Raw genomic sequence first — 26137 nt, 5'->3', positions numbered from 1 at the left:
ATTTTAAATATAGCAAGAGCCGACATTATCGTTCGTCAGAATAAGAGAACATGGCGTTGTAACGAAGGTAATTATTGTAAAAATCGAACTCCCCTTTTAATGATGATGGTAAGATTGTAATATAGACCGAAATTTTGATACACATCGACATCTGTTTGGCTGGATCATTTGATACACATGTGTCATTAATTGGTCACGCTTAGTTCCTTTACAAAATCTTAATTGCAATCTCTCTCCACGTGAACGGGTTCGATTTACAATTGATCTTCTATATAAAGTCCTTGCGAGCTCAGAGTTATATCATTCTCACGGCAGGAAAAGTTAGCGCACTTCACTTTCAAAAAGAATTCTTCACTCGTTCCGAAAAATGGCCAAGCTATTCCTCCTTGTTGCCCTTGTTGGCTTTTTGGCGCTGGTCGCAGATACTGAAGCATCGTGTCAAAATGAGGGTAAGTCATCAAAGCACAATGTCAGTATTTGAAACGTTGCATTTAATTTCAAGCAATATTTTAAAGACAAAATGGACACCTTCGGTAATTGTCAAATACCAGTCTTTTCACTTAGTGTATCTCAACATTGCATACAATAACTAATCTGCGAAAATTTGAACTCAATTGGTCGTCGAAGTTGCGAGATAATAATGGAAGACACAAACAAAAACATTGTCACACAAACTTGTGTGCTGTCAGATGATTTATCTCGAGACCTCAAAATCAAATTCTGAGGTCTCGAAATCAAATTATGTTAGTAGAAAATAACTTCTTTCTCGAAAACTACGTTACTTCAGAGGGAGCCGTTCTCACTATGTTTAAAAGATCAACAGCTCTCCATTGATCGTTAACAATAAAGTTTGTATGCTAACAGTGATTACCGAAGTGTCCATCAGTGCATATCACGACTCATTGACGAAGGTCACACGATTAAGAGTTTGAATAGTTAATAGCTCATCGTGTGTGTTAAAATGCAGACTTCGTCTTGTTGATAAAATATTTATTGTTCTAATTTCAAAGCTACAACCTGTGAGGCAGGCACGCAGTTCACGGAAGGTTGCAACAGCTGTTCTTGTTCTGCTGATGGACAAGTGAAGTCTTGCTGCACCAGGTAAGTGTTTTTGGATTTCCCCCTTTACATGCCACAATAATTTTCGAACAATAATCAAATAAAAAACATCTTATACTTTCACGCCAATTGTACACTTCAACTTTTACATTCGGCCATTTCGATAAAGTTCAGATATTGTTGTTATCAAAATTATTTTGTTTTCAATGTACTTTAAATTTCGTCTTCAAAACCGACACAACTGCTGGTATGACAGGGAATTCTGTCCGCCGGAGATTTGGTTCCCCATCCGGGAAATTAACATGGGCTGGAGGAGGATGATTCATGAGAGGGCGTAAGAAGAAATTTGTACACAGTTTGCCATATAGGAGACCAAATCTCCGGAAGAACAGAATCTCCTGCCGCACCGAAAATCATGGCATAGCACATAATTTTTTGGTATATGGAATGTTTTCCGACTCGAATTTCTCTTGTACCTTTATCATCATAATTCAAGATTTTAAGTTCTCATCAGTTTCTTTGTTGGTCCATTTTGCTTCAGTGGTTGTAGTTGTTTTAAACATGTTTTAAACACACTTCCGGAAATCAACTTAGTTTTGGCCAGACGGTTTTTTAATAACAATTAAACGTGTGACGTTTTATAGATCTCGCGGCAACAACACAACGACCGGTGACACAAATGTTGCGTTTTTCAATACAAATAAGCCTATAAGCCACCCACCAAGAATACATTGGTCTAGTCTGTAACGGAAAATATTATAAGTAAAATTGTGTTATGTCCCTTTTAGTTACATGACTCCACTTACTTGGACAGAGGGATGCGAAAGCAACTTCAATGCAGTTGACTGTGTGTATAATGTCACCCCCAAAGACGGCAGTAACGCTGTGTGTGAGATATTTTCAGCAGTTGGTTAGAATGGAATGCACCGATAACTCGTCTCGATTCTTCCTCCAAACAATAATTAATTCTTAAAATTGATTTCCATTTGACCTTTTCGTATCTGACGATAAAAGTTATAAATGTCATTATTGTTTACTTGCTGGACAAAACGCTAAAAATTGAGCGTCAATAACACTATACCACATGACTTTATTGGAGCTAACCGTATTTTGGGGGGTTATGTGTTGTTTTAACTTTGCAAGGCACAAACTGGTTTGAATTTTAAGTATTCTTAAAGAGCAAATAGCTATAAGTGTTATATTTGAACAACATAAACCTTACGGAATTGTCACATTTAAAAGACTTAGTGATTTTAACTCACATGTAAGGCTTATGCGTGACGTGTTTCAAAAGCATAAGAGTAGGGCGTTTCTTTTGAAAGCTCATCAAAACGAATTTGCCAGTGACAATACTAAAATGAAAGCGGCATGAACCACAAATATCAGTTTGGTGTTTCTTTTTAAAAGAATTTCGATTTATACTTTATTGGTCTTCTGAACTACTATACTTTTAGTTCCGCAAAAAAGCACAACATTTCGCCAATACAGCAAACTTGCTAATTATTTTCGCAAACTCTAACAGTTCTGTTGATGTTATAATATACCCTTGAATTAAATGCATGAATGAAGTCGCAAATAAAGATACAGTTAACTACTCGCAAAACAATCTCTTGTCTGTATTGCTTTTCTCCGTGTGTTTCTAAGTGTGACATTTCGCCAATACAGCAAACTTGCTAATTATTTTCGCAAACTCTAACAGTTCTGTTGATGTTATAATATACCCTTGAATTAAATGCATGAATGAAGTCGCAAATAAAGATACAGTTAACTACTCGCAAAACAATCTCTTGTCTGTATTGCTTTTCTCCGTGTGTTTCTAAGTGTGACTTATCATGCAACCCGTAAGAAACAACTATTTTGATGATGGGGATCCGACACGGTGTATCTGCAAGATATTTGATGATGACTGAGAACTATAAGCAGGAGTACATAATATTCTTTGTGCAAAAAGTTTTGATGAGTTATTTTGTGTGCGGTGATGATTTTTTTAGTGGTGATCTGAAAATTTTCAAAACAGCGCCCGCTATCGTGTGCGCGGTTCGGAGCGGGGAATCGCAACAGTGGAGAGACAATGAACAAAAACGTCTTGCACCAAGACGTCTTGCACATTGAGCTCTTCCACAAGTCATGAAATTTTCTATTGGCGACTCGTATTAAAAAATAATGCTTGATTCAATGACTGCTATCGCCAAATTCTTCTTAAGGTAAATTGCCCTTAAACAGGCAAAAAAGACTACCCGATAAACGTTTTTCCTTTGACCATAAAATAACTCTTCCATCATAAAAATAACAATCCTTTGACACACAATGAATATACTCTATCTATTCTGAGGGAGTGTTGGCTCTGAAAAGAGCCGATTTGGTCTCGACGTTTCGCAGAGTATACTCCGCTCGTTCATAGGTCTACCATTTTTGTGTCAATATTATGTTCAGTTTGTTCTTATTATTGCACACCATGCAAAGCTTTAAACATCACTAGCATTACTATGATATGCGGGGAAAAAACTCGTACTACAGAATATGCCACACTCTAACTGTAAGCCAAAACGAGTAAATGGCGCCCTCATCGAAATGTAGAAACTGAATATTACGCCTCATCTTATTTGACGTCTGAAGTTACCTCAAACAAACTGCTCACACAAAGTTAGGAATTTTTTTAAATCAGTTATATCTTTATTATGCGTTACTCTCTTTGTATTTGTTTTGCTATCAGTGCAAAGCTAACGTGTTCTTCGTTAAAATGATACCACATTTGCTATGATGACATGTTGCGGAGTTTGGCTACATGAATGACAATGATGCAAAGTCACAAATCAAATGTGCAAACATTTACCATGTTGTGTTACTGTGTGAACAAACAAGTTGACACTGTAATTCAAACAAGCAAGACAACTCACTGATGTTAATCCACTTTATTGAGACAAGCTTTTAATATCCAAAGAAGGTGTTTTTCAAGAAATGGGGGCTATTTGGTGCAAATCTTTGTGTAAACCATCCAAGGTTCCGAAGCTTGACCGGTTTGACTATAGATCATTTGACGTTTAGCACAGCACTATAAGTTTTGGCACATTTGATTTGTGACTTTGCCTCATTGTGATTCATGTAGCCAAACTCAGCAACATCTAATCATTGTAATTGTGGTATCATTTTTAAGAGGAACACTTCAGCTTTGCATTGATAAAATAACATATACGAAACGAGTAATAAATATTAAGGATATACTTGATTCAAAAAAGTTTCGTAACTTTTTTGTGAGCAGTTTACATATCGATAAATTGCTTAATCCCGCACTACGTGTCACAAATCATGGGGTTGAAGTAGTTGTCCAAATCGACATTACTTACAAAAACATTTAGACGAAAAAACAAAAAATGTGAAGACATTCATCAACTTTGCAGATGACCATTTCAACAACAACAACAAGGACACTTGATATGGTGGTTTCTGTACGAGCTGGAGGCGTCATAAATATGAATATACTTTATCCAGACTAATTAAGTCCGATACTACCTGATTAGTAAATCCAGAGACTTCCGAGTATCACGAGTAGCATAAATCAAAAAATAAAACACCATGTACATCAACCTGCCTTTTCGAAAATACTATCACGATGCTTGTTTTTCCTTATTGGATATCATAAAATAATTTCGTGACTTCACAAAGCCATTAAGTTTATCCACTGTTATTATATTAATTACATTTTAATGCACTATTTTAATTTGATGCAAGTCTCCGCATCACCGGCAACGTCGTACAAACTGATTACAATTGTGCGCACGCGTATTCCTTGACGAGCTATCCAATGCTCCATTAGTCGTCTGTTTGTCATTTCGGTTCAGTCGGATTCTGGACGAAGAAACGATCGGTGGACCGTCTGACGAAACAGGTTTGTGGTTGAGTGAGACAGAGTGAATACGGCAAGTAGTTTTTACAACGGTTTATGGGTGGCGTCACTCAGAACTGACTTGACAATTGGAGATCAGCTTTCCTGAACTAGCCACTAAGCCAGATGGCCTTTGGAGGCTTGGTTATGTACGTTACAGAAATACAACTTGTGGTTATCAAATTGTTAAACCATGCTGAACAACTACAACATTATATCAATTGAAAAATATTTATTTACTCAGTGTGTGGAGAAACATTATGTTGCTATCGTTGCAGAATTCGAATTTTTAATACGCCAACTGAGACAGTTGATTTGAACCGATCTCAAGAAAACAGTTGGAGTTGTAGCCGAGGTGAAAATATACAAAAGTGTGGTACGACTGAAACTTGTGCGAACCATCACTCGCCTAGTCGCCATGTCTTCATTACAGGAGAAGGTGTTTTCAAATGCTACCTATCACCAAGACTGGTTCTGGACTGAGCCATCAGAGTATTCCGACGTAGGTTGTTTAATGTCTTCCAATTTCACTTCACCGGAGGACATCGTGGAAAACTCATACAGTGATGGGCAGGTGGCTTTCGTGACAGTGATCCTCCCTATCGTCATGGCCATTGGAGTGCTGAACAACTCTGCTTTCATTTACGTTGTGGCACGAGTACCTCGAATGAGGACCGTTACTAATTGTTATCTCGTTGGGCTCGCTATTGCTGATATACTGTTCCTGGTTTTCGCCATAGGGAGCAAAATATGGTGCTACATTTACTCGCCAATCTACACTGATGACACCCCTCTCGGACTGTCTGGGTGCCTCCTCACCCAGTTCATCATTAACATGTCATACTTTGCAACATTGTGTTTCATCACGTTGGTGTCATGGGAGCGTTATAATGGCGTTTGCAGGCCACACCGTAAAAGGGATACAAAACTTACAGTCTTCACACTCGTTGTTATTTCAACTCTGGTATCCAGTCTTATATCTGCATCCCTATTGATGAGTTTTTCCAAAGTCTATATCGAATGCATAATTTGGCCGGACAGGTACCCCTACAACGAGTGGCCCAGGGTAAGATATCTGTTCTACCCTATGTACGAATGGTCCGAAAGGTACTCATACGGTGTACAAACGATTCCATTTTTCTGTTCCCTCGTAACAAATGCAATTTTTTACCATCAAATAATAAGAGGTCTTGACAAGTCCATGAACCGCAGTCATCATTCAAATCATCGCATTCACACAAGAGACTCCTCCACACGTAACCAAATAGCCCGGATGTTGGTTATTAATGGGGTTGCTTTATTTGCACTTTTGGCGCCTTTCGAGATCATGTCCTTATTTCATCTTGTCGGAATGCTCCGGGGCGACCAGTTCTTATTACCCCAAGAGGTGAGAATATATCTGGTTGCTGTGGCCAGAGTAACTTCCTATTTCAATGCGATCGTTAACCCCGTGATATATACTGCGTTGAGTAGCACGTACAGAGAGTCTTTCAGAATTTCATTTTTTCCGGCACAATGCCGGCCTAGCCAAAGACAAAGGATAGAGAACTCAGTACGTGGAAGTACAGTAACTGTCCAATGTGGCATATCATCAAGGACTCAAGAATCTAGAATGTAGTACTTTGCGAAACACTTTATCTTCTTAAGCACGAAAGTTTAAAATATGTGTGATGGCTTAAAAAGTGTGACACGAACTGAACACTTTATAAAATATACAAGATGCATGCCACCAAATTTAAGCTTCATCAGTTACAAACTGAAAAAAAGGCAAATATATTAATTCGTGGATATGTTTAAGAGTAAGACAAGTGAATTATGTGTATAGAGTGAGCTGGAAAGGGCTGGGTGGCGGCATTCCATCCACTTAGAAGGATGACTCGACAGGACGACTATAATACACGACAACAAACCACTACCAATCATATTTGATTAATGCGAACTATATGACATGATCTAATTACATCTGAACGATTGCATACATGACGTCTGACATTCGCGAGACAATCCCATCTCTTTACATAGACTTACTGATGAATTGACGGCCAGAGAGACGCTGACTTACCATGGGACGGTGCCTCTTATGGGGGTTTGAATGTTATTTATCTTCGGTGGTAAGTGGATCTTAGGGCAAGAATTCAGGATTAAGTGAAGCTTTTAAGGCTAATTCAATAGTGGCCCATGCACAATAAAAATCAAACTCATCAGTTTAATAAATAACAAGTCGGTGAACGCGAAGCCTTTACATGCATGCCATATTAAATAGACTTCGTATCTTGGGAATCAACATGCCATGGTATCAATATTTTATACAAACTGACATGCAACAGCACCATTTACTTAAGAGACTCTCTACAATTAATTGGGTGCATTGTTTACTTAAGACCATGCTAATTATTCCAATAGTATTTGTTTAAATCATGTGTAGGAAGACTAACAAACCCGAGACCTTGCTTTTAAACGGACCTTTTTGTGACAAACCGGTTAATGTTTCACAAACTGTAGTGTTTTTAGGTGTTTTTGTTTTGTGTTTGATCCTTGTTTTTTCCCCTATTAATTTGTTTATGGTTGGGTTAATTTGTTTGTTTGTTTTTCGCTTGTTTGTTTGTTTGTTTTTGTTCTCTCTTTTTTCTTCTGTAACTTACCAAGTTTGCCGTGGTAATCACAAAGGCTTCGTACATAGAAAATGATTACAAATGACAAATGAGATTTTAAAATTAGTTTTAAATAAGGTGTGTCAACGGAGAGCCGTTTTCTTTCTTTGAATGCACTGGACACATTTGGTATGTCAAAGACCAGTATTATCACTCGGTGTATTCCATCAACATACATAAAGTAACAAATCTGTGAAAATGTTGATTCAATTGGTCATAGAAGTTATGACCAATGGAATAGTGAAAGAAAAAACACCCTTGTTGTGCAAATTTGTGTGCCTTCAGATTCCTAAAAAGGCTTCAGACCTGAAGTCTTTTAATATTTGAGTGAGAAACCACCTCTTTCTTAAAAAAATAAAAGCTTCTTACAATCAAAAACTCTTCATTGCTTGTACCAATTATTTTGAGTAATTACCAACAGTGTCCAGTGCCTTTAAGGGTTTGTTTTAGGGCCAAACTTAATTTTAAAAACCAATATTTGAGTTTCAAATATGAATTGCAAAAGTGAAAAAAAAGTGATAGTTAGCAATGAATTAAAGTATACTACGCGCCAGCTTTATAGTTAACAATACTATTATTATTTTTGTACAGATTTGAATTGTTGTGGTTTTCACATTACTGTATATTGATTGTAGAATACGTGTATCAGTATAAATAAAACCATATATACGGGAAAGATTATGCTATACGTTTAATGATCAATAAAGGAATTTCCTAATTAAAACAACGCGTGTCCGTTGTTACAAAAGGAGCACTGAAGCGACTATTGCATTTAGATGCACCAACTTAGTCTTTAGTCAAGATAGATATTGCGGGTTAGAAACTATACTCATACAACAATTTATTAACATAGTACAAACTACAACAAGGGACCAGTGTTTTTTTTTCTTCAAATACAATGTATCTCTGTGTATGTGTGTATGGGTACCGGTCACTTCGGCACCTTGCAAACTCGGCACCCAGTTGAAAAAGTTCGATTTTCAAACTACGTGGTAGGCCGGCCTCATTTTTGATCATAAGTTCAGTCCCACCAAAGTGCCATGACGGTAAATTTCCTGGGGGCCCAAATTTTCTCAAAAGTTCGGAATTCTTATCTTGAAACTCCCATAACTAGTATTTTGCCATTAACAGCGTTTAAAAAGCTACTAACTATCAAACTATTTTTGTTGTATTGTGTAAGTACACGTACGTAGTGATATTGCTTGGTGCCGAGTTTGTTAGTCAATAAAAGGCCGGTGCCGAGTTTGTATGGTGCTGAAATTCTTGGTGCCGAGTGAGTTCTCAAGGTGCCAAGTCTGCAAGGTGTCGAGTTTGCAGGTGCCGAGTTTGCGAGTTGCCGAAGTGTCCAGTATTCGTGTGTATTGTGTAACAACAACTCATAATCTGTAGTTGTGGGTTTTGTTCTGCTTGTAAACGAATAAAGTAAAAAGTAATGTTAAATGTATTAAGGTTTCAATTATTGAGTTTACGCATCTTATCATCTTGTTCGACCATGTTTATCACCAATACAATATTTACAAGTATGTTTGATATAAGGTATAACTGATGTCAGCCGTTTGATTAACCAACGAACTGCTCTTTTTAAGGACCCTAATAATAATAATACATACAGTCGTTCCACTCAAAGCAGATTAGTTACCTTTTAGAATCCCAATAATCAAGATCCATTAAATGTCAGTTGAAAACTGCTCCCAAGAAACCACAATGAGATGTCGTCTTTCATACACAGTTTGATCCCACTTTTGGTTAAGGCTTTCCAATCCATTTGTTCGAACATTACAATCGATGGGAATGTGAATCATATTAATTTGTATGATTTTCTTCAGATCAGCCCTCAATTTTAAAAGACATTTGATGTGAGTACAACAAATGAAGTAACACATCAATGACAATGTCAAGTTTTGTCGATATTTTTTACTCCCGGATCCATGTCATATTAAGAGCAACAAGCCTTATTCAAGTTTCAACCCACCCGCAGCATTACCAGTATAGATTTCGTTTCGTCTTTCGTCTAAGGTCGAACAAAAACAAATTAAAATCACAGTTATCATTCAATTTGTTTATGCGTATAGTGCTGACTGCAGATACTAGGAAGAATAATTAACCTTTAATAAAAATTGTGTAATTACATCCCTAAATGATTGGAAAACGCGGGACAATGTCTTGAATCCATCAAGTAAAGCAAGTTCTCAATTCCGCCAGGTCTTTCCAACAAGGTTTATTATCGATACGCATCATTACGTTTGACGAATAGCCTCCTTTTCAATATTGCCTTCATGCTGATCACAAGGCATATTGCCAGTGGCTGTCATTTAGTTCGATGTATTTGAAACTCTAAGATATGTATTTATACATTTAGGAATTAGCTACCACTTCCCGCAATTTTTTTTTTTTTTTAATCCCACAGCCTTAAAGACTTTGGGAAAAAAGGGGAAAAGAAGAAGAACACGTATCTCTGGGTAATACATAGCGATTGATTGCATGTGCAACAGGTGTCACGACATGTATCGTTTCGTATGTTCAACTCATCTTACCATTTAAAATACTCATGGATTTGGTTTACATTCTAAAGAAACACCACTGAACAGTTCCGTTGGCATGGCATCAATTTGGCAAAAGCCGTATTAAAGACACTGAACACCATTGGTAATTGTCAAAGGCCAGTCTTCTCACTTGGTGTATCTCAACATACACATGCATAAAATAACAAACCTGTGAATTTTTAGCTTGATTGGTCGTCGTAGTTCCGAGATTATTATGTAAGAACAAAAAAAATGCCCTTGTCACACGAAGTTGTGTGCTTTCAGATGATTGATTTCGAGACGTCAAATTCTAAACTTGAGGTCTCGAAATCAAATTCGTGGAAAATTACTTCTTTCTCGAAAACTATGTCACTTCAGAGGGAGCCGTTTCTCACAATGTTTTATACTAACAACCTTTCCCCATTACTTGTTACCAAGTGAGGTTTTATGCTGATAATTATTTTGAGTAATTACCAACAGTGTCCACTGCCTTTAAGCATCTCAAATATGACAATGGTTTAATATGGGAATGGAATATGAAACAACGGATTGGCATTTCCCGTCTGAGGCACCAAAATGTTGAAACAAAATATTTCATCATTACCCACTCCTAGCTAATTTTCTGGGAAAACAATACTTGAAAAAGATAGCTGCATCCTTTATTCATAAAAACAAATCGCCAGACAGCCTATACTGAGTCTCGTTTCGAGTATCTAGTTTAATATTTGATAAATGTATGTATTCAGTTAAATTTTACATAAACTAACTTTCTTAAAAAATTGTCTTTCTTAAATATAAAATATAATGTCTTTCTATTAAATATAAACAAAAACAGGATGGTACAGCCTCGTATCGTCAGATACTGTGCTCAGGGTAATCAACACACATCATGTTCGGTTGGCTCCTCCATAAGTATTGTTTCTGATCACTATATGGGGCTTATACGTTGCCATTGGTTAGCCCAAGTGGACGCTACTCAGAACATACAGAAACGTGTCGCAGAATAGATCAGACACAACCAAAAATGAGCAAGTATGCTAGAGGCATAAATCTCAGAGCATATACAAACATTACCAAATAGAACACGACTAGTAACGCAGTAACTTGAAGATCACGACCGGCATTATGACGTGCATGTGTTTCCTGTCGAAAATCCCGCAATGCTCGAGGATGTACACTGAATGTACTATCGACACGGTATCAAAAATCCTTGAAGTGCTTGGCACGTAACCTAATTTCATGTAAAGCAGTCATTACTCCACCGACTGAGAAAACGCTCCACTCGTGAGCTGGTATTTGAGAATAGACACTGTGATATCAAACTTGTCAGGCGCCATATCAACATTTGTTATTAGTTTAAAGAAGTCGAGGTGACAATACTATCTGCCTTTGACATTCTAAGACGCAGACGGAAACATGATGTACTTCTTCGAAAAGTACATGTTTTCTGATTTGATGGAAGAAGTTTTCTATGGACGAATTTCGACGCACAAGGTTCTAATGAGAATGCTTTCGAATATTTAATTTTTTTTATACATGAACCACCACACATATATGATTTTTGTTTTTAGAGGTGATGACAAAAAATAGGGACAAAACCTCTTCTCTAAGGGAGACACGCGCCGATCGACCGCATCTTGGTTCTACCACAATAGATTGCCGCATGATAGCGAAGGCCTGTCAATAGGATATTTCGCATCGCAGTGCTTAGTGCTTTTAGAGTGATAATGCATAAGTAAATCTTATTAAATTACCTACTTCGATTTCGACAGTGTGTAATAATAAACCGATGATGTAAACCAATACAATAATTACTAATATGAAACAAATATTAAAAAGATAGCAAGGCAATGTTCTAAAATATTAAACTATCTTTACAGTCGGCAGATCTACTTAAATCATTCAGCTCCCCATTGAAGACTTTAAATACAGGGGCCAATCCCCTCAAAGCATACACGTCTTAGTGTAGGTCAAAGAAGTGACTTTCGTTCTACAATATAATCAGATTCCTAAGTCTCCGATTTACATATAACGGCGGGCTTGCAGAGACATATAGCTCCTATATTTTAACAAAACAGAGATTCACATTGGATATTAAGCTATATCGAAGGATCAGTTATATTACAATCCTCTTTGATATGTAATACACTCCAATGCATGGTATAATTTGTGCATTATACCTCACAATTTATGGCTGGCGCTAATTGCTACTGCGCGTCGTGGATGAAAAACGACTAGGCTAACCAAATTTGATACAGATTTAACCATCAGGCCAAGGACAGTCCCGGTGGATGGTTATTCCCAAATAAAGAAAAAGCTTTTCCGAGACACAGGGAGTGACACGTTTACAGATGTGTCGGCTCACTGCTCAATAATGTGAATACGCAATTCCCAAAAACCTGTTCAGATGAACTTTACACGGCTCCCGGGTCAGAAATGAACCCGATTCCCGATCCGAAGGGCGACTGCTTGACCCAGGATAAGCTGGCTCGGAATGTGATTTAAAAATGGGATTTCAACTCGAATAATATTCCTTCTTCTGTTATAAATTCCTCCTCAAATGACATTTTTAAAATGTTAATTTAAAAAACTGTTGTACCTTTTATTCATCTTGTCCTTTCCATTAATTTGCTGTTTTTGTTCTGTTTTTTTTTTTACATGTAGGTTTACAGCTTCACATTGTAAAACAGCTTCGGCTGATATTTTTATCCTGATCAAAAATGTTGATTAAATAAATAATAAGCCCCCTAAGTAAGTAACTGTCCGGGAAATTGTGTACAATGGGTTAGACTACCCAGGAATGGCTCAGGCATGACGGGTCCCAGATCCGGGTCGAATCTGACCCTATGGAGGTAAACAAACACGACTCTCTATAATCAAGTTAGGAATTGGAAACAAAGTACAAATTGTGCCTTGATATGCACATACGTTATGTGTATCTACACAAAAAACATTCTTCAGACTCTCAGATGAATGATTACACTCACAATATGTCAGCGCCCCCAATGCAATCAGGCAAATCAAATTTGATATAGATTGAGCGGTGTATCAGGAAACGGCTGTCTAAAAACGAAATATCAACGACGTTACGCCTGACTGTCCGAAATTACATCTGAACAAATCTAATACCCCTTGAACGACCACCCCATGATCAATTTCCAGCGTCGATAATTGTTATCTTAATCAGGACAGTCATCGCCTTACCCCAATAGCCTCAAGCGGATAGCTAAAAAGAAATTTCCACGTTCATGACTACACATTGCTGTGATTAACTATTTTCCCCAGGTCACTGGCATTACCGAGGTTAAGAAGTGCCCCTATCCCTGTCTTTTAGCTCTTCGGGGAAGTTCCATTGGATATATCCCCAGAATACCCTCACCAAACCCGTTTAAGCTACTGCATGTATGTGCATTCTAAATCAAGGATTAGGGTAAAAGATTTGAAATAATAATTAATTGGTATATATAGTGGCCTCTAACCAAACTTTAAAGGAACTGGACTCTATTGGTAATTACTAAAAATATCAAAAGCATAAAAACTCACTTGGCAATGAACAATTAAAGAGTTGTTGATATAGTGATACGAATTGTGAGAAACGGCTCCCTCTGAAGTAACGTGGTTTTTGAGAAAGAGGTAACGTCTCTCAAAGTGTTAAAATAATTTTGGCCTGAAGCCTTTAGTATAGGCATCTGAAAGCACCCACATTTTGTGCACCAAGCTGTTTTTCCTCTTTCACTATTCTCTTGTTCGATGTACAAACTGAGTCAATTTTCATGGTACAGTTTTTCTATTTTGTATGCATTTGTAGAGATACAAGTTAAAATAATGACCTTTGATAGTTATACCAAAGGTGTCCAGTGCCTTCAAAATAATGTTTACGCAGACCTGGTTTACGACCCGAGAAGACAAAAACAGGAGAGATGACTATCGGAAGAGGGTCATCGAACAGTCAGCTAAGTCGTCATCGCACTCTTGTTGCCAACGATATAAAGGGAAGCACAGATGAGGACACTGCAAACATTCGCTGCACCTTTATGTCGCGCTCGCTTTGATTAGAGATATATTAACGTTTGGTTTCAATCGATAGCTAATGGAGGCAACGCACTCAAAATATGACGTCTTGACAGTTGATACGGTAAGGCTGTGTTTTAAATCTTACTCCATGAAACGTGCGGCTTGATTTTCTTTTAATTTCACACGTGTTACTTTTCTCACCAATGGAACACTGGACTATGGTGCATGTACATATTTTATTTAAAGTTTACAACACTTTTTATGTGCAGGTTTTTTTATTCAATGCATTGGAGGGACTTTCTGACTTTGTTAAAATTAAACGGCAAACAGATATGACTTTGATTTTCCTTTTCACCTTCACCGGTTCACCCGTTCTCAAAGTACAGTACATGGGAGTTTGGATGATGTGAAGTTTGAACCAAGAGAGTGTGTAATTGGCTTGCCAACACACTTGCTTTGATAGTCAATAAAGCAGTCTGATTACGCTAAAAATAAATAAAAAACATACAAAAGAAAGGGGAACACAGATCACGATGAAATTCAAAATCCACACCACTTTCAGAGATGTTTATATGGGGTGTTCCCTTACCAAGGGTTGAAATTGCTGTTGCTCTGTCCCTTACATCATATTACTGATTACTGAGAAGATATTGAAGTTTACAGGCAGTGTGCACTCTCCATATATAGAAAATGTGCCTCTTGTAAAGATAAAGTAGTACCGGTAATAGAATAACATCATGCGGAAGCACACACAAGACGGTGGCCGAAATTTTTAAATTACTTTCGGGTACTGACAAGGTTGTGTTAAAAAAAGAAATCACGAGTTCACGAGATGAGGACAAGGATGACGCGGCGGTAAAACATGTTCAGTAAATTTGATCCCTCGGCTGAATTAATTTGTTTTTCTTGATCAAATGGAAGGGGCCAAGATGTACTTCAAAAATCGGGGAAAAGGACGCGCACAGGCTAGTTTCTTACGTTCAGCAAAAGGGTTAGCATAATATCGCAGTGAAAGAAAGAATCAAGTGACTTCATCAGGATTGACGACAATCGCGACAGAGAGTTCACTCAAGACTCAAACTGCCCAACCGAAGGGAGCACTTGGGATCTTCTGTACTCCGTGTTTTGATGGTGATCTGGTTTCTCAAAATTACAATGGTCACGTAATACCGTGTATTTGAGATATCGCCGAAAATCCAGAATGAATGGTCCGCACTCAGGAAGACTAATCCCCAATGGCAAATCACAACTTGAGAAGCGTTACGCGGTGCTGTAGAGAATCAAATTTTGGGGCATGATGAAAACAGATCTTACATTAACACATTTATTCAAGTAAAATGTTTCTAAAAATGCTTGATACCCTAATGAGATTTATTTTAGGGGTGAATATTTGTATAACCAAAGAGGGCGCCTTTAACATGAAACCTATAGTCACAGCGCAAAATAATGTGTTTGTTTTTACAAAGACCCTTTTTATAAAATGGCAGCCTTTGAGGGTGAAATTGTTCTGAAGTTACAACCCAAAGGCAAACCGTTCGAGACACTGATCAATTTGAGTGACAATGGCCGTTGGAGAATCAATAAAATTGTTGAAAATGCTTGGATTCATTACACGGAAGCACTCTGTATTTTTAGGATTGCAATGATACCTGCTTGAGGAGGTGTGTGTTTATAGACAATAGGGGAGGGGGCTGGTAGAGCGTATGGAAACTATATGCATAGAAAAACATCCAAAATTGTGTTCGATTACACGGGATGCTTTGTCACTTGAGTTTCGCTATAACTAACTTGATATAAGATAAACCATAAAGTAACAGGGAAGGGTGACAATTGGATAGTGAACTGTATCACCCAACTTTTGCATGAACTGTTGTTGGCCTATAATCGGCCATGCCTTATATATATTTACATAATATGACATAAAATTAACTGGAAACAATTTATTAAGAACTTTCATTAGTTCAGTGCTCCTTAAACTTAAATTCCATTCAAAGATAATTTGATTAAGACGCAATGCATGCAAGACGTTTAAATATTTCCCCTGACAATACCTGCCTGCAAATCCGCTTCACACTGCGAATGTGATAGTTACGCTTGACATAATTTCAACACGATATCCTCATATCTCAACGATAAGGCTAGCGCAACCAATTTCAATCTTACGCCTTGTTGCGCCGACCCAGAGAGCTCAGTGCTTCATGACTGATTACATGGACTTGCTTTGTCAGATTTGTTTACACTTCTCTTGCCACACGAACATAACTAAGGTGTGACATTTATCTAATAAATCGGTGACGCATAAACAAAGTGGCCCCAACCTTACTTTCTGTACATTCTGACCACATTTTTTGATGTATGCCTATTATATAATAGCCTGACATTTGCATTAATATAAGGATTTTTTTAAACTCGTTTGAATTGTAAAATAAATGGTGCGGTTATATAAAATTCCAACAATTAAATGGAAGTATGATTCTAAGATGAGTATAAAAGAGTCAACGCACGTTTTAGGATCAAGGGTTTGAACACTTTGATTGACTTTTTTTCTCGGCTTAGCAAAACGTTATAAGTACGGTTTTCATTTTGACATTTCAGTGGCCAATATTTGTATCTTAGCTATTTTATGCCCTATATAGGTCACCTTGAGGACAATTTTAGCCTACTGTTTCTTAAAACAACGTTCGAAAATAGATCACTGTATCACCTAAGACGCTGTAATAACCTTACTTATGTAGGACCTCCTTTTTATGACGCACAGGGAACAAAAACGTATGTTCAGTCGATCATTCGAGAGGTGGACCGTTTAAATGGACCCATTAGGATGGATACAACTTCAGAACTATTTTGATAACGGAATGCACTCTGAATTTATTTTTACGATAAAAGCAGGCTAATATAGCCTGTCAAAAAAATATGTTGTGTGTTTGTGATAGTTTACCGAAACTATAATGAGCAAAGTGATTGATTTCAGGATGAGGCCAGCTATTTAAAAGAAATAGTTATACTAAGAATAGAAGTTGTATCTTACATAACGTCTCTAATTGCACTAAAGTAAGCTTTAAGACCTTGAGAGTTATATTAAAAAAGCTCGTCAGTGAAATGTTTCATAAGGTTGGCTTCAAAATGCCTGCGTTTTCAAGAGTCGAGACAAACGAAGAGTGGTTTAATTGGGACACACCTGCATGCACGTCGAATAACTAGGTCTTATTTGTAGACGGATGTGAGGAAAAACGATGAACAGAAATAATGGACGAGGTCCTCTAGAGAATTGACAATAAAGCGCTGCCCATGGCTGCTGGAAAGCGCATGAAAAACGCTTGTTTGTTTATAGCTCTTCATATAAGCGTATATTGCACACTTTATTTTCGAGAACCACCCGCCTACTCTTTCGTATTGTATCTTAAGCCGCGATAATTTTGAAAAGACAGTGCCTCGTGAGATTGGGACCCACACAAAGGTTTTAAAGCTGAAATAAAAATAGTATCATGGTTTTGTAATTTATTGTCCTTCAAAGACCCTAGCACGCTGTTTGAAAATTACAAACCAATCCACCGTAGAGATACAAACAACATTTCCGATAAAGGATTTATGAGCAATATAAAACACCTTAAGAAATGTTGCTAACAGGAAGGACATCTTGGTACATCCGACCAGGGAAATATCCGTTGCTTGAAGCTGCATATGTTCCAATAAAAACTCATCAGCGTGGCGCCGATATACACTTTAGGCGTGCCGACATAAGCATTGACAACTTTAACATTTGTAGAACCTGCTCAGAGACATCTATCGCAATAAATTCACTGTTTGTTCCCCAACCTCGCTCTATGATAATTATAGACATTGCTGACTGCAAGAAGTATTTTGCTGGGTTGATTGTATTTATAACAGTTCCAAGCAAGTTGCACGAGAATAACCTTGACCCACAAAATATATCTGATCATTGAGAGCTTCAGGTTCGCACAATTTGTCTCCTTCTCAACATCACAATGATACAATACCCTACAAAATTATAATAATATAATGAAAAATATAATAAATTACTCTAAAACTGTTTAGATGTTTATATTTTGGCAAAACAAATAATTGAATAATATCAATTGTTTGAATCAATTTTGCAAATGGATAGAAATAGTTATTTTAATGAACTGTTGTTAATTCGGTTTTTATCAGTTATCCTATAAACGGGATCTGGATATTCGTTTATTTTCGTGCACTAATAGTTTGTTGGGCATGGATTAACACCACCTTTTGAAACAAAAGAGAATGCTGGTGCTATGTAAAAGCAAACCTTTGTGTTTGTTTTCGTGTGTAGGTTTCGTATTTAAGTGTTGTTTAGTATCATTGCCTCAGATAACTCCCCCTCCCCCCCACCCCAAACAAAAAACAAAAAAAAGAAAAGAAAACAAAGAAAAGAAAATGGAGCAGTGTTTCGCAACCCAGCCTTTTTAACTGTCGAAGGGAGAGGGAATATCATTGATTTGAACTATGACTCATGTTGTTTATCATTCCCCAACCCATGCAAAATAACAAATTTCATTCGACATAAAGCGATTGTGGAAACCCCCTTTTGCAGAGTAGGAGTCTTATCTAAAGGCCCTGTCATACCATGGCGTATCGCCTGAACGTATGCCAACGTATGCACAAAATAGTTACAACAGTTTTCAAGGTCCAAGAACGTCCAACTTCCCAACGAATTGCATCGAAAATGTCGACATCGGTGTTGGAAAGGACGTATCCATAGCGTATCCATAGCGTATTGAACGTATACATAGCGTGTGACTAACGCATTGATAGCGTTTCACGTAACTAAATAACAAAGTTATGACAGCATAACGCAGCGTATGCAAGCGTATGAGTAACGTATTGATGGGTTGGTGCGTTCAGCACGACCGACCATGAAGAAATGAGGATTAGTGATGGCCCTGTCACACCATGGCGTATCGCCTGAACGTAAGCCAACGTATGCGAAATATCGAAAATACGCTGGTGTACGCTGATATAAGTTTGGGGTAAGTTGGGGATACGTCGTTTACGTTAAGAGCACGCTGGGATACGCTGTTAAAATTTTGAACACGTCGAGCCCGCAAATATTTTTGAGCATGTTCAAAATTTATCGGCGTACTGAACGTATGCTTCATACGTTCTGCATAAGTTCCCCGTAATGTTATGGTACGATAGGCATATGTTGACATACGTCGACATACGCTGACATACGTTATATGAACGTTACTCGTAGGTTGGTATACGTTGGTGTACGTCTGCTAAAGGGGAAACGTACAGCCAACGTTGTGATAACGAGATGATAACGTATCCGTAGCGTATTGAACGTATACATAGCAGTCGAGATAAAGAGTTTCTTTGCAATATCGTGATCAGAAAAGCGCTCCTCGAACCCTTTCAGAATTCACAAGAAAATGCGAGTGTTCATTAGCGCGCGCAGTAAACCGCTCCGTTTGGTGGGAAATGTTTCAACGAAAAAACTTAAAATGAAGGAGGATGTTTTTTCTAAATGAAGAGTTATCAAATGTGTTAAACTGTATGCACATTTTAAATAAAAACCTTCGCAAAGTGTGACATGAATAAAACTCCTTTTTGATGAACCCTTCACATTTGCCGTGACCCTGACTGTTTCCCGTTACTTCGGTGATTATAAAGGATATTTTTTGTATATTGAAGAATTTTTCAGTTTGAAGCTTGCATGGTGTGGAGAATAAGAGCAACTATAAATATAAATATGAAAAGTAAACTTGCAGGTACAACCATGGGTAAAAACTCTTTTGAAGGAGTGGTGGCTCTGAACTGAGCCGGTTTGGTCTCGACGTTTCGAACAGTATACTCTGCACGTCTTCATTCTCCTGAAGACGAGCAGAGTCGGTTCGAAACGTCGAGACCAAACCGGCTCTTTTCAGAGCCACCACTCCTTCAAAAGAGTTTTAACCCATGGTTGTACCAGCAAGTTTACTTTTCATATTTATATTTATAGTTGCTTTTAATTTTGCAGTTGTTAGGTTTTTAAACTTTACTGCGGGAGAACGGGGAACACATTTTTGTTTGCGTCGGAAAAGGGGCAAACTTAAAAAAAGAAATGAGGACGGGTTACTCAAGGGACCCACTAAACTGAACCCCACCCCATCAGTTCATAAAACGCTGAATGCTCGATGGCTGTACGGCACATACGCTAGCTGTACTGTAGAACACAATATGTACATTGGCTGTACGTTTTCCGGTAGCCAACGTACATCAACGTATACCAACCAACGAGTAACGTTCCTATAACGTATGCCAGCGTATATCAACGTATGTCAACGTATGTCTAACATACCATGAACTTACGGGGAACTTATGCAGAACGTATGAAGCACACGTTCAGTACGCCGATACATTTTGAACATGCTCAAAAATATTTTGCGGGCTCGACGTGTTCAAAATTTTAACAGCGTATCCCAGCGTGCTTTTAACGTAAACGACGTATCCCCAACTTACCCCAAACTGATATCAGCGTACACCAACGTTGTTTCGATACTTTGCATACGTTGGCTTAGGTTCAGGCGATACGCCATGGTGTGACAGGGCCTTAAAGCAAGCACGGATATTTATACCAGTCCGTGCTCTATAGGTGTTCAAGGAGGCAAACAGTTTCCATGGTAACGGTTGGATTCCAACTGACTGATTCTAAGCACACGATCAATATCTTACCTCAAGGTGTGGAGCCGTTCGTATAATGACTATTACGTTAACAAACACAACTTATATAATCCGAGCAATGATAAAATTACTTTTGTTTTCGACATGTAAACAAATTTTTTTCAAATACAGATGCCCTCGATCCACACAATATAGTGCACGAAACACCAGGGCAGCAGCTCAGAGTAAATAAAGATTATTTTACTTTGTCAGGATTCAACCAGCGCTTATTTTTAAAATTATTTTTTAAAAAGACAACAACGCTATTTATAGACACTCTGAGACGCACGTCTCAATGAATCAGCCAATTTTCCGCTCTTTTCGTGACTTAGCAAAATGTTTCAGAGTGCAAATTAATGATTTTGAAAGACACGCATGCCTACTGTTTCAATGGTCAGTGACACACGTATTGCAACAAACAAATTGATCAACAAGAGATATTTATACGAATGATAACATATGGTAGTATTACAGATAAGCAAAGGTCATGTTCTGTTCGAGAGGACGGGCAGGTGTTTTTTAGGGGCTGAATTTGCACCAGCCACGAATTTTTTTTTTTTTTCTGGACTAAGTAAAGTATTATTTCCAGAAGGCTACATTCTACTTTTTGTCCATCGATTATTCGCGACTAACATTCACAGCCGGTTCCTCAGGAGTAGAGTAAATGCAATGAAAGGGCCAGAGGAGAAGTCCACTAATGGAATGAATCGAATCTGAACCAATCAATCGCTGGATGGGCAAGGCTATCCTGCATACACCATGTAATCTAAACGTGACTAGACGTCACCATTATCACCAAGTTAGCAACAGAAAAGTAGTTAATTGTAGTGAGTGGGGCTAATCAAAACACCTTTCTGTACCTGAGGCTGCTGTCAATATCGTTGGTTTCAATGCACAAGTGATTTCACTTTCAACAAAATAACTTTATTTGATGAAATCGTCAGGTGTTTGACAGGCGTAAATATCTCTCTTATTTTATTATCAGTTTTACAAGCTGCTGAATCCTTTGCCTAAACTTAGAGGCTCAGTATTATACGCACGTTATAAAAAGTGTATGCTTCTCACATCCAATTACTGAACATTTCGCTTATAAATACTCGTTTCCATTGAAAAATTGTAGGAAAATATCCTGAACTGCAACTGGTCAAATAAAGAATTAACAATTTAGTAAACCAATGTGTTTTCCATAACGATGATTCACTTTCACCGGAAAATCAATGTGCTTCTTTAAATCCATCTCAAGGGGACAAAGGTAAGAACAGGACAAGTACGGTAAGTGCTTATAGACGTGCCATTTCTAACTTTGGGCACGTTTTGTGAAACACAGGTAGGCCTAAATCAATTGACTGCCACTGGGAGGAAAAATAACACGGGCCAAAGGAAAGCACACTTGAACCAATAAAAAGAAAAAAATGATACTTGTATCATGACAATTATGAGACTTAATCTCACATAAAATTTCCGGCTATTGGAAGTGCTCCCACGGGATACCGCTTCTGTGCCAGAGCAAATGCAGTATATGAAAATGTCCTTTTAATTGCAGATGTTTTAAAGGTGTTTTCTCTATTGTAAAAGTCTCTTTAAAAGCCCAATGAGCACAACAAAGTAATTGACTTCAAGAAACCTAATTGTTGCACGATTCAAACAAGCCGATGGCATGACCGCAAACAGAACATAATGAAACAGTTTAAGTTTATCCCAAAGTGCAAGCAATTAAATTATTTATCTGTATAACCATTTACAGTGAAGAATACTCTGCTGAAGTTAGTGAAAATTGCGTGCCTATTCTATCACAGATTCTTATTTTTTTCTTTAAAACGTACAAAATATTTTTTATTAAATGTTTATTAAGCAAACTGTTTTTACGACTGTGATAGTTTGAGTAGTCATATAGCTCATCGAAAGAAACTGAAATGGCCACCTTTTACATGCATCTCCACTCCAGCAAAAAACATTTTCCTTTCGCATGAAAAGCAATTAAACAAACAAACATGGGTACTGGCATAACAGTGTTTGCTAAAGCCCCTTTTTACACGTGAGCAATTTAGCAAGCCCCCCCCCCTGATATTAAGGCCATCGTGGGTATTGATTCATCGCAGTATAGCCACGCGAGAAATGGGGAGGGCGTGTCCACATAAAACGGCTAAGTCCAATATAGCAGCAGGGTATAGAAGCGTTATCGCGGTCAAAAAAGTTTCTCAGATTCAATTTTGGGGCATACAAACTGATATGTTTTTACAACCACATTAGTTCGTTGTCAAATGTTTCTCAAAGCACTAAACACTATCGAAAGCTGTTGATGAGCTTCTAAGCAACTTTACTGCCATTAATTTGAAGATTGCCAAACGCAACGTCCCTTTAAAATCTCGCGGTTATGCTATTGAAGGAAATGTCTGCTTAAGCCCCTATATTACAGCGATAATATTCTTTTAATATCTTATTGCAATCAGTTTTCATCGAACTTGTTCTTTGTTACACAACTTCTAGTACATTGACCGTGTGAGCCTTTTTAATTGGAGTGACAGATTCTAATCGTTGTTGTGAGATTTTACGCCTGGTATCACTTTCTAGTCTGTAATCCCAATCTCAGCTGGCTCCTTTTTGACCTTTCCCGAGAGACAAAAGGCTGATGAGAAAACGTCATTTGGGTTAAAATGATGTAATTCCCTCACTTATTTTTTTTTTTTCACGTTTAGCAAAACACCAATATGCTAAAACTTCTAACATAGTCCATAATAGGCCTTGTGTTTCATTTGCTTACGAGTTGACGAGTGGAGCGTGCGAAGGAAAAACATAATCTTCATAATTACATAAACCGGTAAAATTGCAGCCTTTTATCACGAACATGTGTATTTTAAGCTGCACTTAGGCCCCTAAAGGATAATCTTATGACACGTGAACTTTACAAGATGCCGATTTCGTATCACCAAAGGACAAGTCAATTCCAGGACCGAGGGCGAGCACTGATCGTCACTGATGTTATCGGGACACGTATATTCCCACATCACTCTCCACTGATGGTTTTTGCTGAACCCTTGTATGTTATAGATCTTTGTCAGTTGATAGTAACGATCCAGCATGCTCACTTGAGATACAGATGATAGTGGAATGGGAAGTGCCGATGATTGTACCTTCGAGTATTTTTGTTTGTTTCTTCTTTTGCTTTTATAAACCAATGAGAAAGAAGCAACTGTATTCTGCTTTATTTGCAGAGCTCCCTTGCGGACATGTTGACGAAAGACAATTTTAAGATAGGTGAACCTGCAAATAGTACAATGTTTTCTTGTATGGTATATGAGCAGCTCGTATGCAAATTTCCCTCCAAACTTGCTCTTCAAATAGACAATTACTTGGAAATAACGGACTTTTGCTGTCATTTGAAACTGTTTATCTTAGACAGGGATCATTGTAAAGCCCTGGCATTTAAGACGTATGAAAAAGAGAGTGGGAACTATAACTGACTGTAGGACGTGTGGATTAGGCTGACCCCTTTTTAAATTCAAAATCTCGATCGACCCGTTCAAGAAAAAAAAAATAGTTTTCCCGACTGATTTCTAGTTTGCAGGTACGCGAAATTCAGGGTATAGAAATAAGTAAGCGCCAAAAGCCGCAAGGGAAATTGCAAATCGAGTTATTGAATGAGGATGGAAATTAAACGCTACCAACCAATGACCAGAATTGTGTCAAGCGAGTAATGCCAAAACCATGACACGGAAATTAGTTGAGCCTGAATCGAACAGGGCGAAGAGGTGGCGTAGATCGACCACCGGTTGGATAACTTGGTATGAGTTCAGGTTATGCATTTATAAAGGTTCGGTACAGCGCAGTTTACACTTTTGTGTACAAGAAAAGTATGAATGGACGTGAATGCAGAGACACATACAGATGGAACGCCTTGATCAAGGATAGTTAGTACCAACGTCAAAACACTTTCACAAAGACACATATTTTGGAGCACCCAAGGAAGCATGTGTTACGATGGGTATCGTAGGCCTACTTTCTTGATTATCACAAGGAAGGTACTTGGTAATTGTTAAAACAAAACTTCATTACTTACTTTTAACCTGCCGCCCCCCCCCTACCATTTTTTTCCATATAGGATGTCTGCCTATTGTAAAGTAAAAAGATATTTAAAAACTATAAGGGTTATTGTGTCTTGTTCTTTTCCAAAATTCACGATGTACTTTCCCTTTTTCACCAATGAAATGAATATTCGGCACGTAATGTGCTCCACCCTGCAAGACACGGCACTTAATTTGTTCCACATCAACTTTACGCCTAAAAATGATGTTGAAGGACCCTTTTATCTTGTTGGAACAGGTGTAAAGTACACCTAAAGGTGTAATGAAAACAAAATTTGTCATGTAAAGCATACTTCTTAGGCTGTCAAATTTCATTTGATGACACAGTTTGGTGTCATATTTCTGTCCAGAGCGACAGTACATGACCTTTTTAATGGGTACTTGAATTATCTATGTGAAATAAGTCCACATTATTTCTTTTAAATTTGCTATATCTTTTTAAAATCAACCAATATGACAAACATCAGGCGTCGACCTGCATCAACATATGAAAATCACGTATTGTTTATGTTAGTTTAGAGCAGAGGGATGTGGTACAATATGATACCACAAGTCTCTTATCTGATGGGACATTTTTGTCTTTTTGAAACGTCATTTGGGACATCCTAGAAATCTTATTGATCGCGGTTGCTGGTAATAAAGGATACCATTTAATTTACTAATATTATTCCCAATAGATATAGCATTGTTTGTATCATGTACCACGTCATATGCACATCAATGTTTGAGGCGAGACTGTACATTGGTTAAAGTAATCTACCAGCCACTCAGCACAAACAAGCAAGGGCACGTTTGACCAAAGTAAACAAATGAAACTGCTAGAAGTGTCTCTGTCTCCAGGTTGTCATTACTCTGCTTCGATTTTCCCCTTTCCTTTCGCTCCACGCCCGACATTCATCATTGTAGAATTAAGGAATATGAATAAGATGCCTATCAATGCCTTTGTTAGAATTTACTCAGCTTGCAATATTTGCGAGATGTGTGTATTCGAAACACGTGAGAAATGCATACGAATGATATTTGGTTATCTGAACATAACCTGATTGAGACAGATTCCGAACATACGACGGCAATAAGCAGTCACAAGCTGCGGTAAAACTGATGATCGAAAAGGATGTGAACACGAAATGACCAAAATAATCACATAAAAGACTTGACAAACAATACAACCCAAAGAAAAAAAAAATCAAAACATAAACGCATAGGTAATTTGGCAATATGTTTCTTCTTTTTGAAAGTTTA

General features: G+C 37.8%; 2 protein-coding genes across 2 annotated transcripts; both read left to right on the top strand.

Annotated features, from left to right (window-relative positions):
- Nucleotides 1–288: 288 nt before the first annotated feature.
- Nucleotides 289–2842, top strand: LOC117293209. Its single transcript, XM_033775433.1, has 3 exons — nucleotides 289–449; nucleotides 1011–1101; nucleotides 1848–2842. Exons 1-3 carry the CDS (start codon nucleotides 368–370, stop codon nucleotides 1972–1974), a joined length of 300 nt encoding a protein of 99 aa, XP_033631324.1. The 5' UTR covers nucleotides 289–367; the 3' UTR covers nucleotides 1975–2842.
- Nucleotides 2843–4917: 2075 nt separating this feature from the next.
- Nucleotides 4918–6708, top strand: LOC117293691 (somatostatin receptor type 5-like). Its single transcript, XM_033776095.1, has one exon. It carries the CDS (start codon nucleotides 5361–5363, stop codon nucleotides 6558–6560), a length of 1200 nt encoding a protein of 399 aa, XP_033631986.1. The 5' UTR covers nucleotides 4918–5360; the 3' UTR covers nucleotides 6561–6708.
- The last annotated feature ends 19429 nt before the right edge of the window (nucleotides 6709–26137 follow it).

This window comes from Asterias rubens, chromosome 8, assembly GCF_902459465.1.
Source record: "Asterias rubens chromosome 8, eAstRub1.3, whole genome shotgun sequence".
NCBI lineage: Eukaryota > Metazoa > Echinodermata > Asteroidea > Forcipulatida > Asteriidae > Asterias > Asterias rubens.
The sequence above is the reverse complement of the archived record's forward strand: the minus strand, read 5'-3'. Positions and strand labels throughout refer to the sequence as shown.

Coding starts and splice junctions, on each gene's coding strand:
- LOC117293209 (XM_033775433.1), top strand. CDS start 368: ATGGCCAAGCTATTCCTCCTTGTTGCCCTTGTTGGCTTTTTGGCGCTG. Junction 450..1,010: donor AGCATCGTGTCAAAATGAGG/GTAAGTCATCAA, acceptor CTAATTTCAAAG/CTACAACCTGTGAGGCAGGC. Junction 1,102..1,847: donor GTGAAGTCTTGCTGCACCAG/GTAAGTGTTTTT, acceptor TGTCCCTTTTAG/TTACATGACTCCACTTACTT.
- LOC117293691 (XM_033776095.1), top strand. CDS start 5,361: ATGTCTTCATTACAGGAGAAGGTGTTTTCAAATGCTACCTATCACCAA.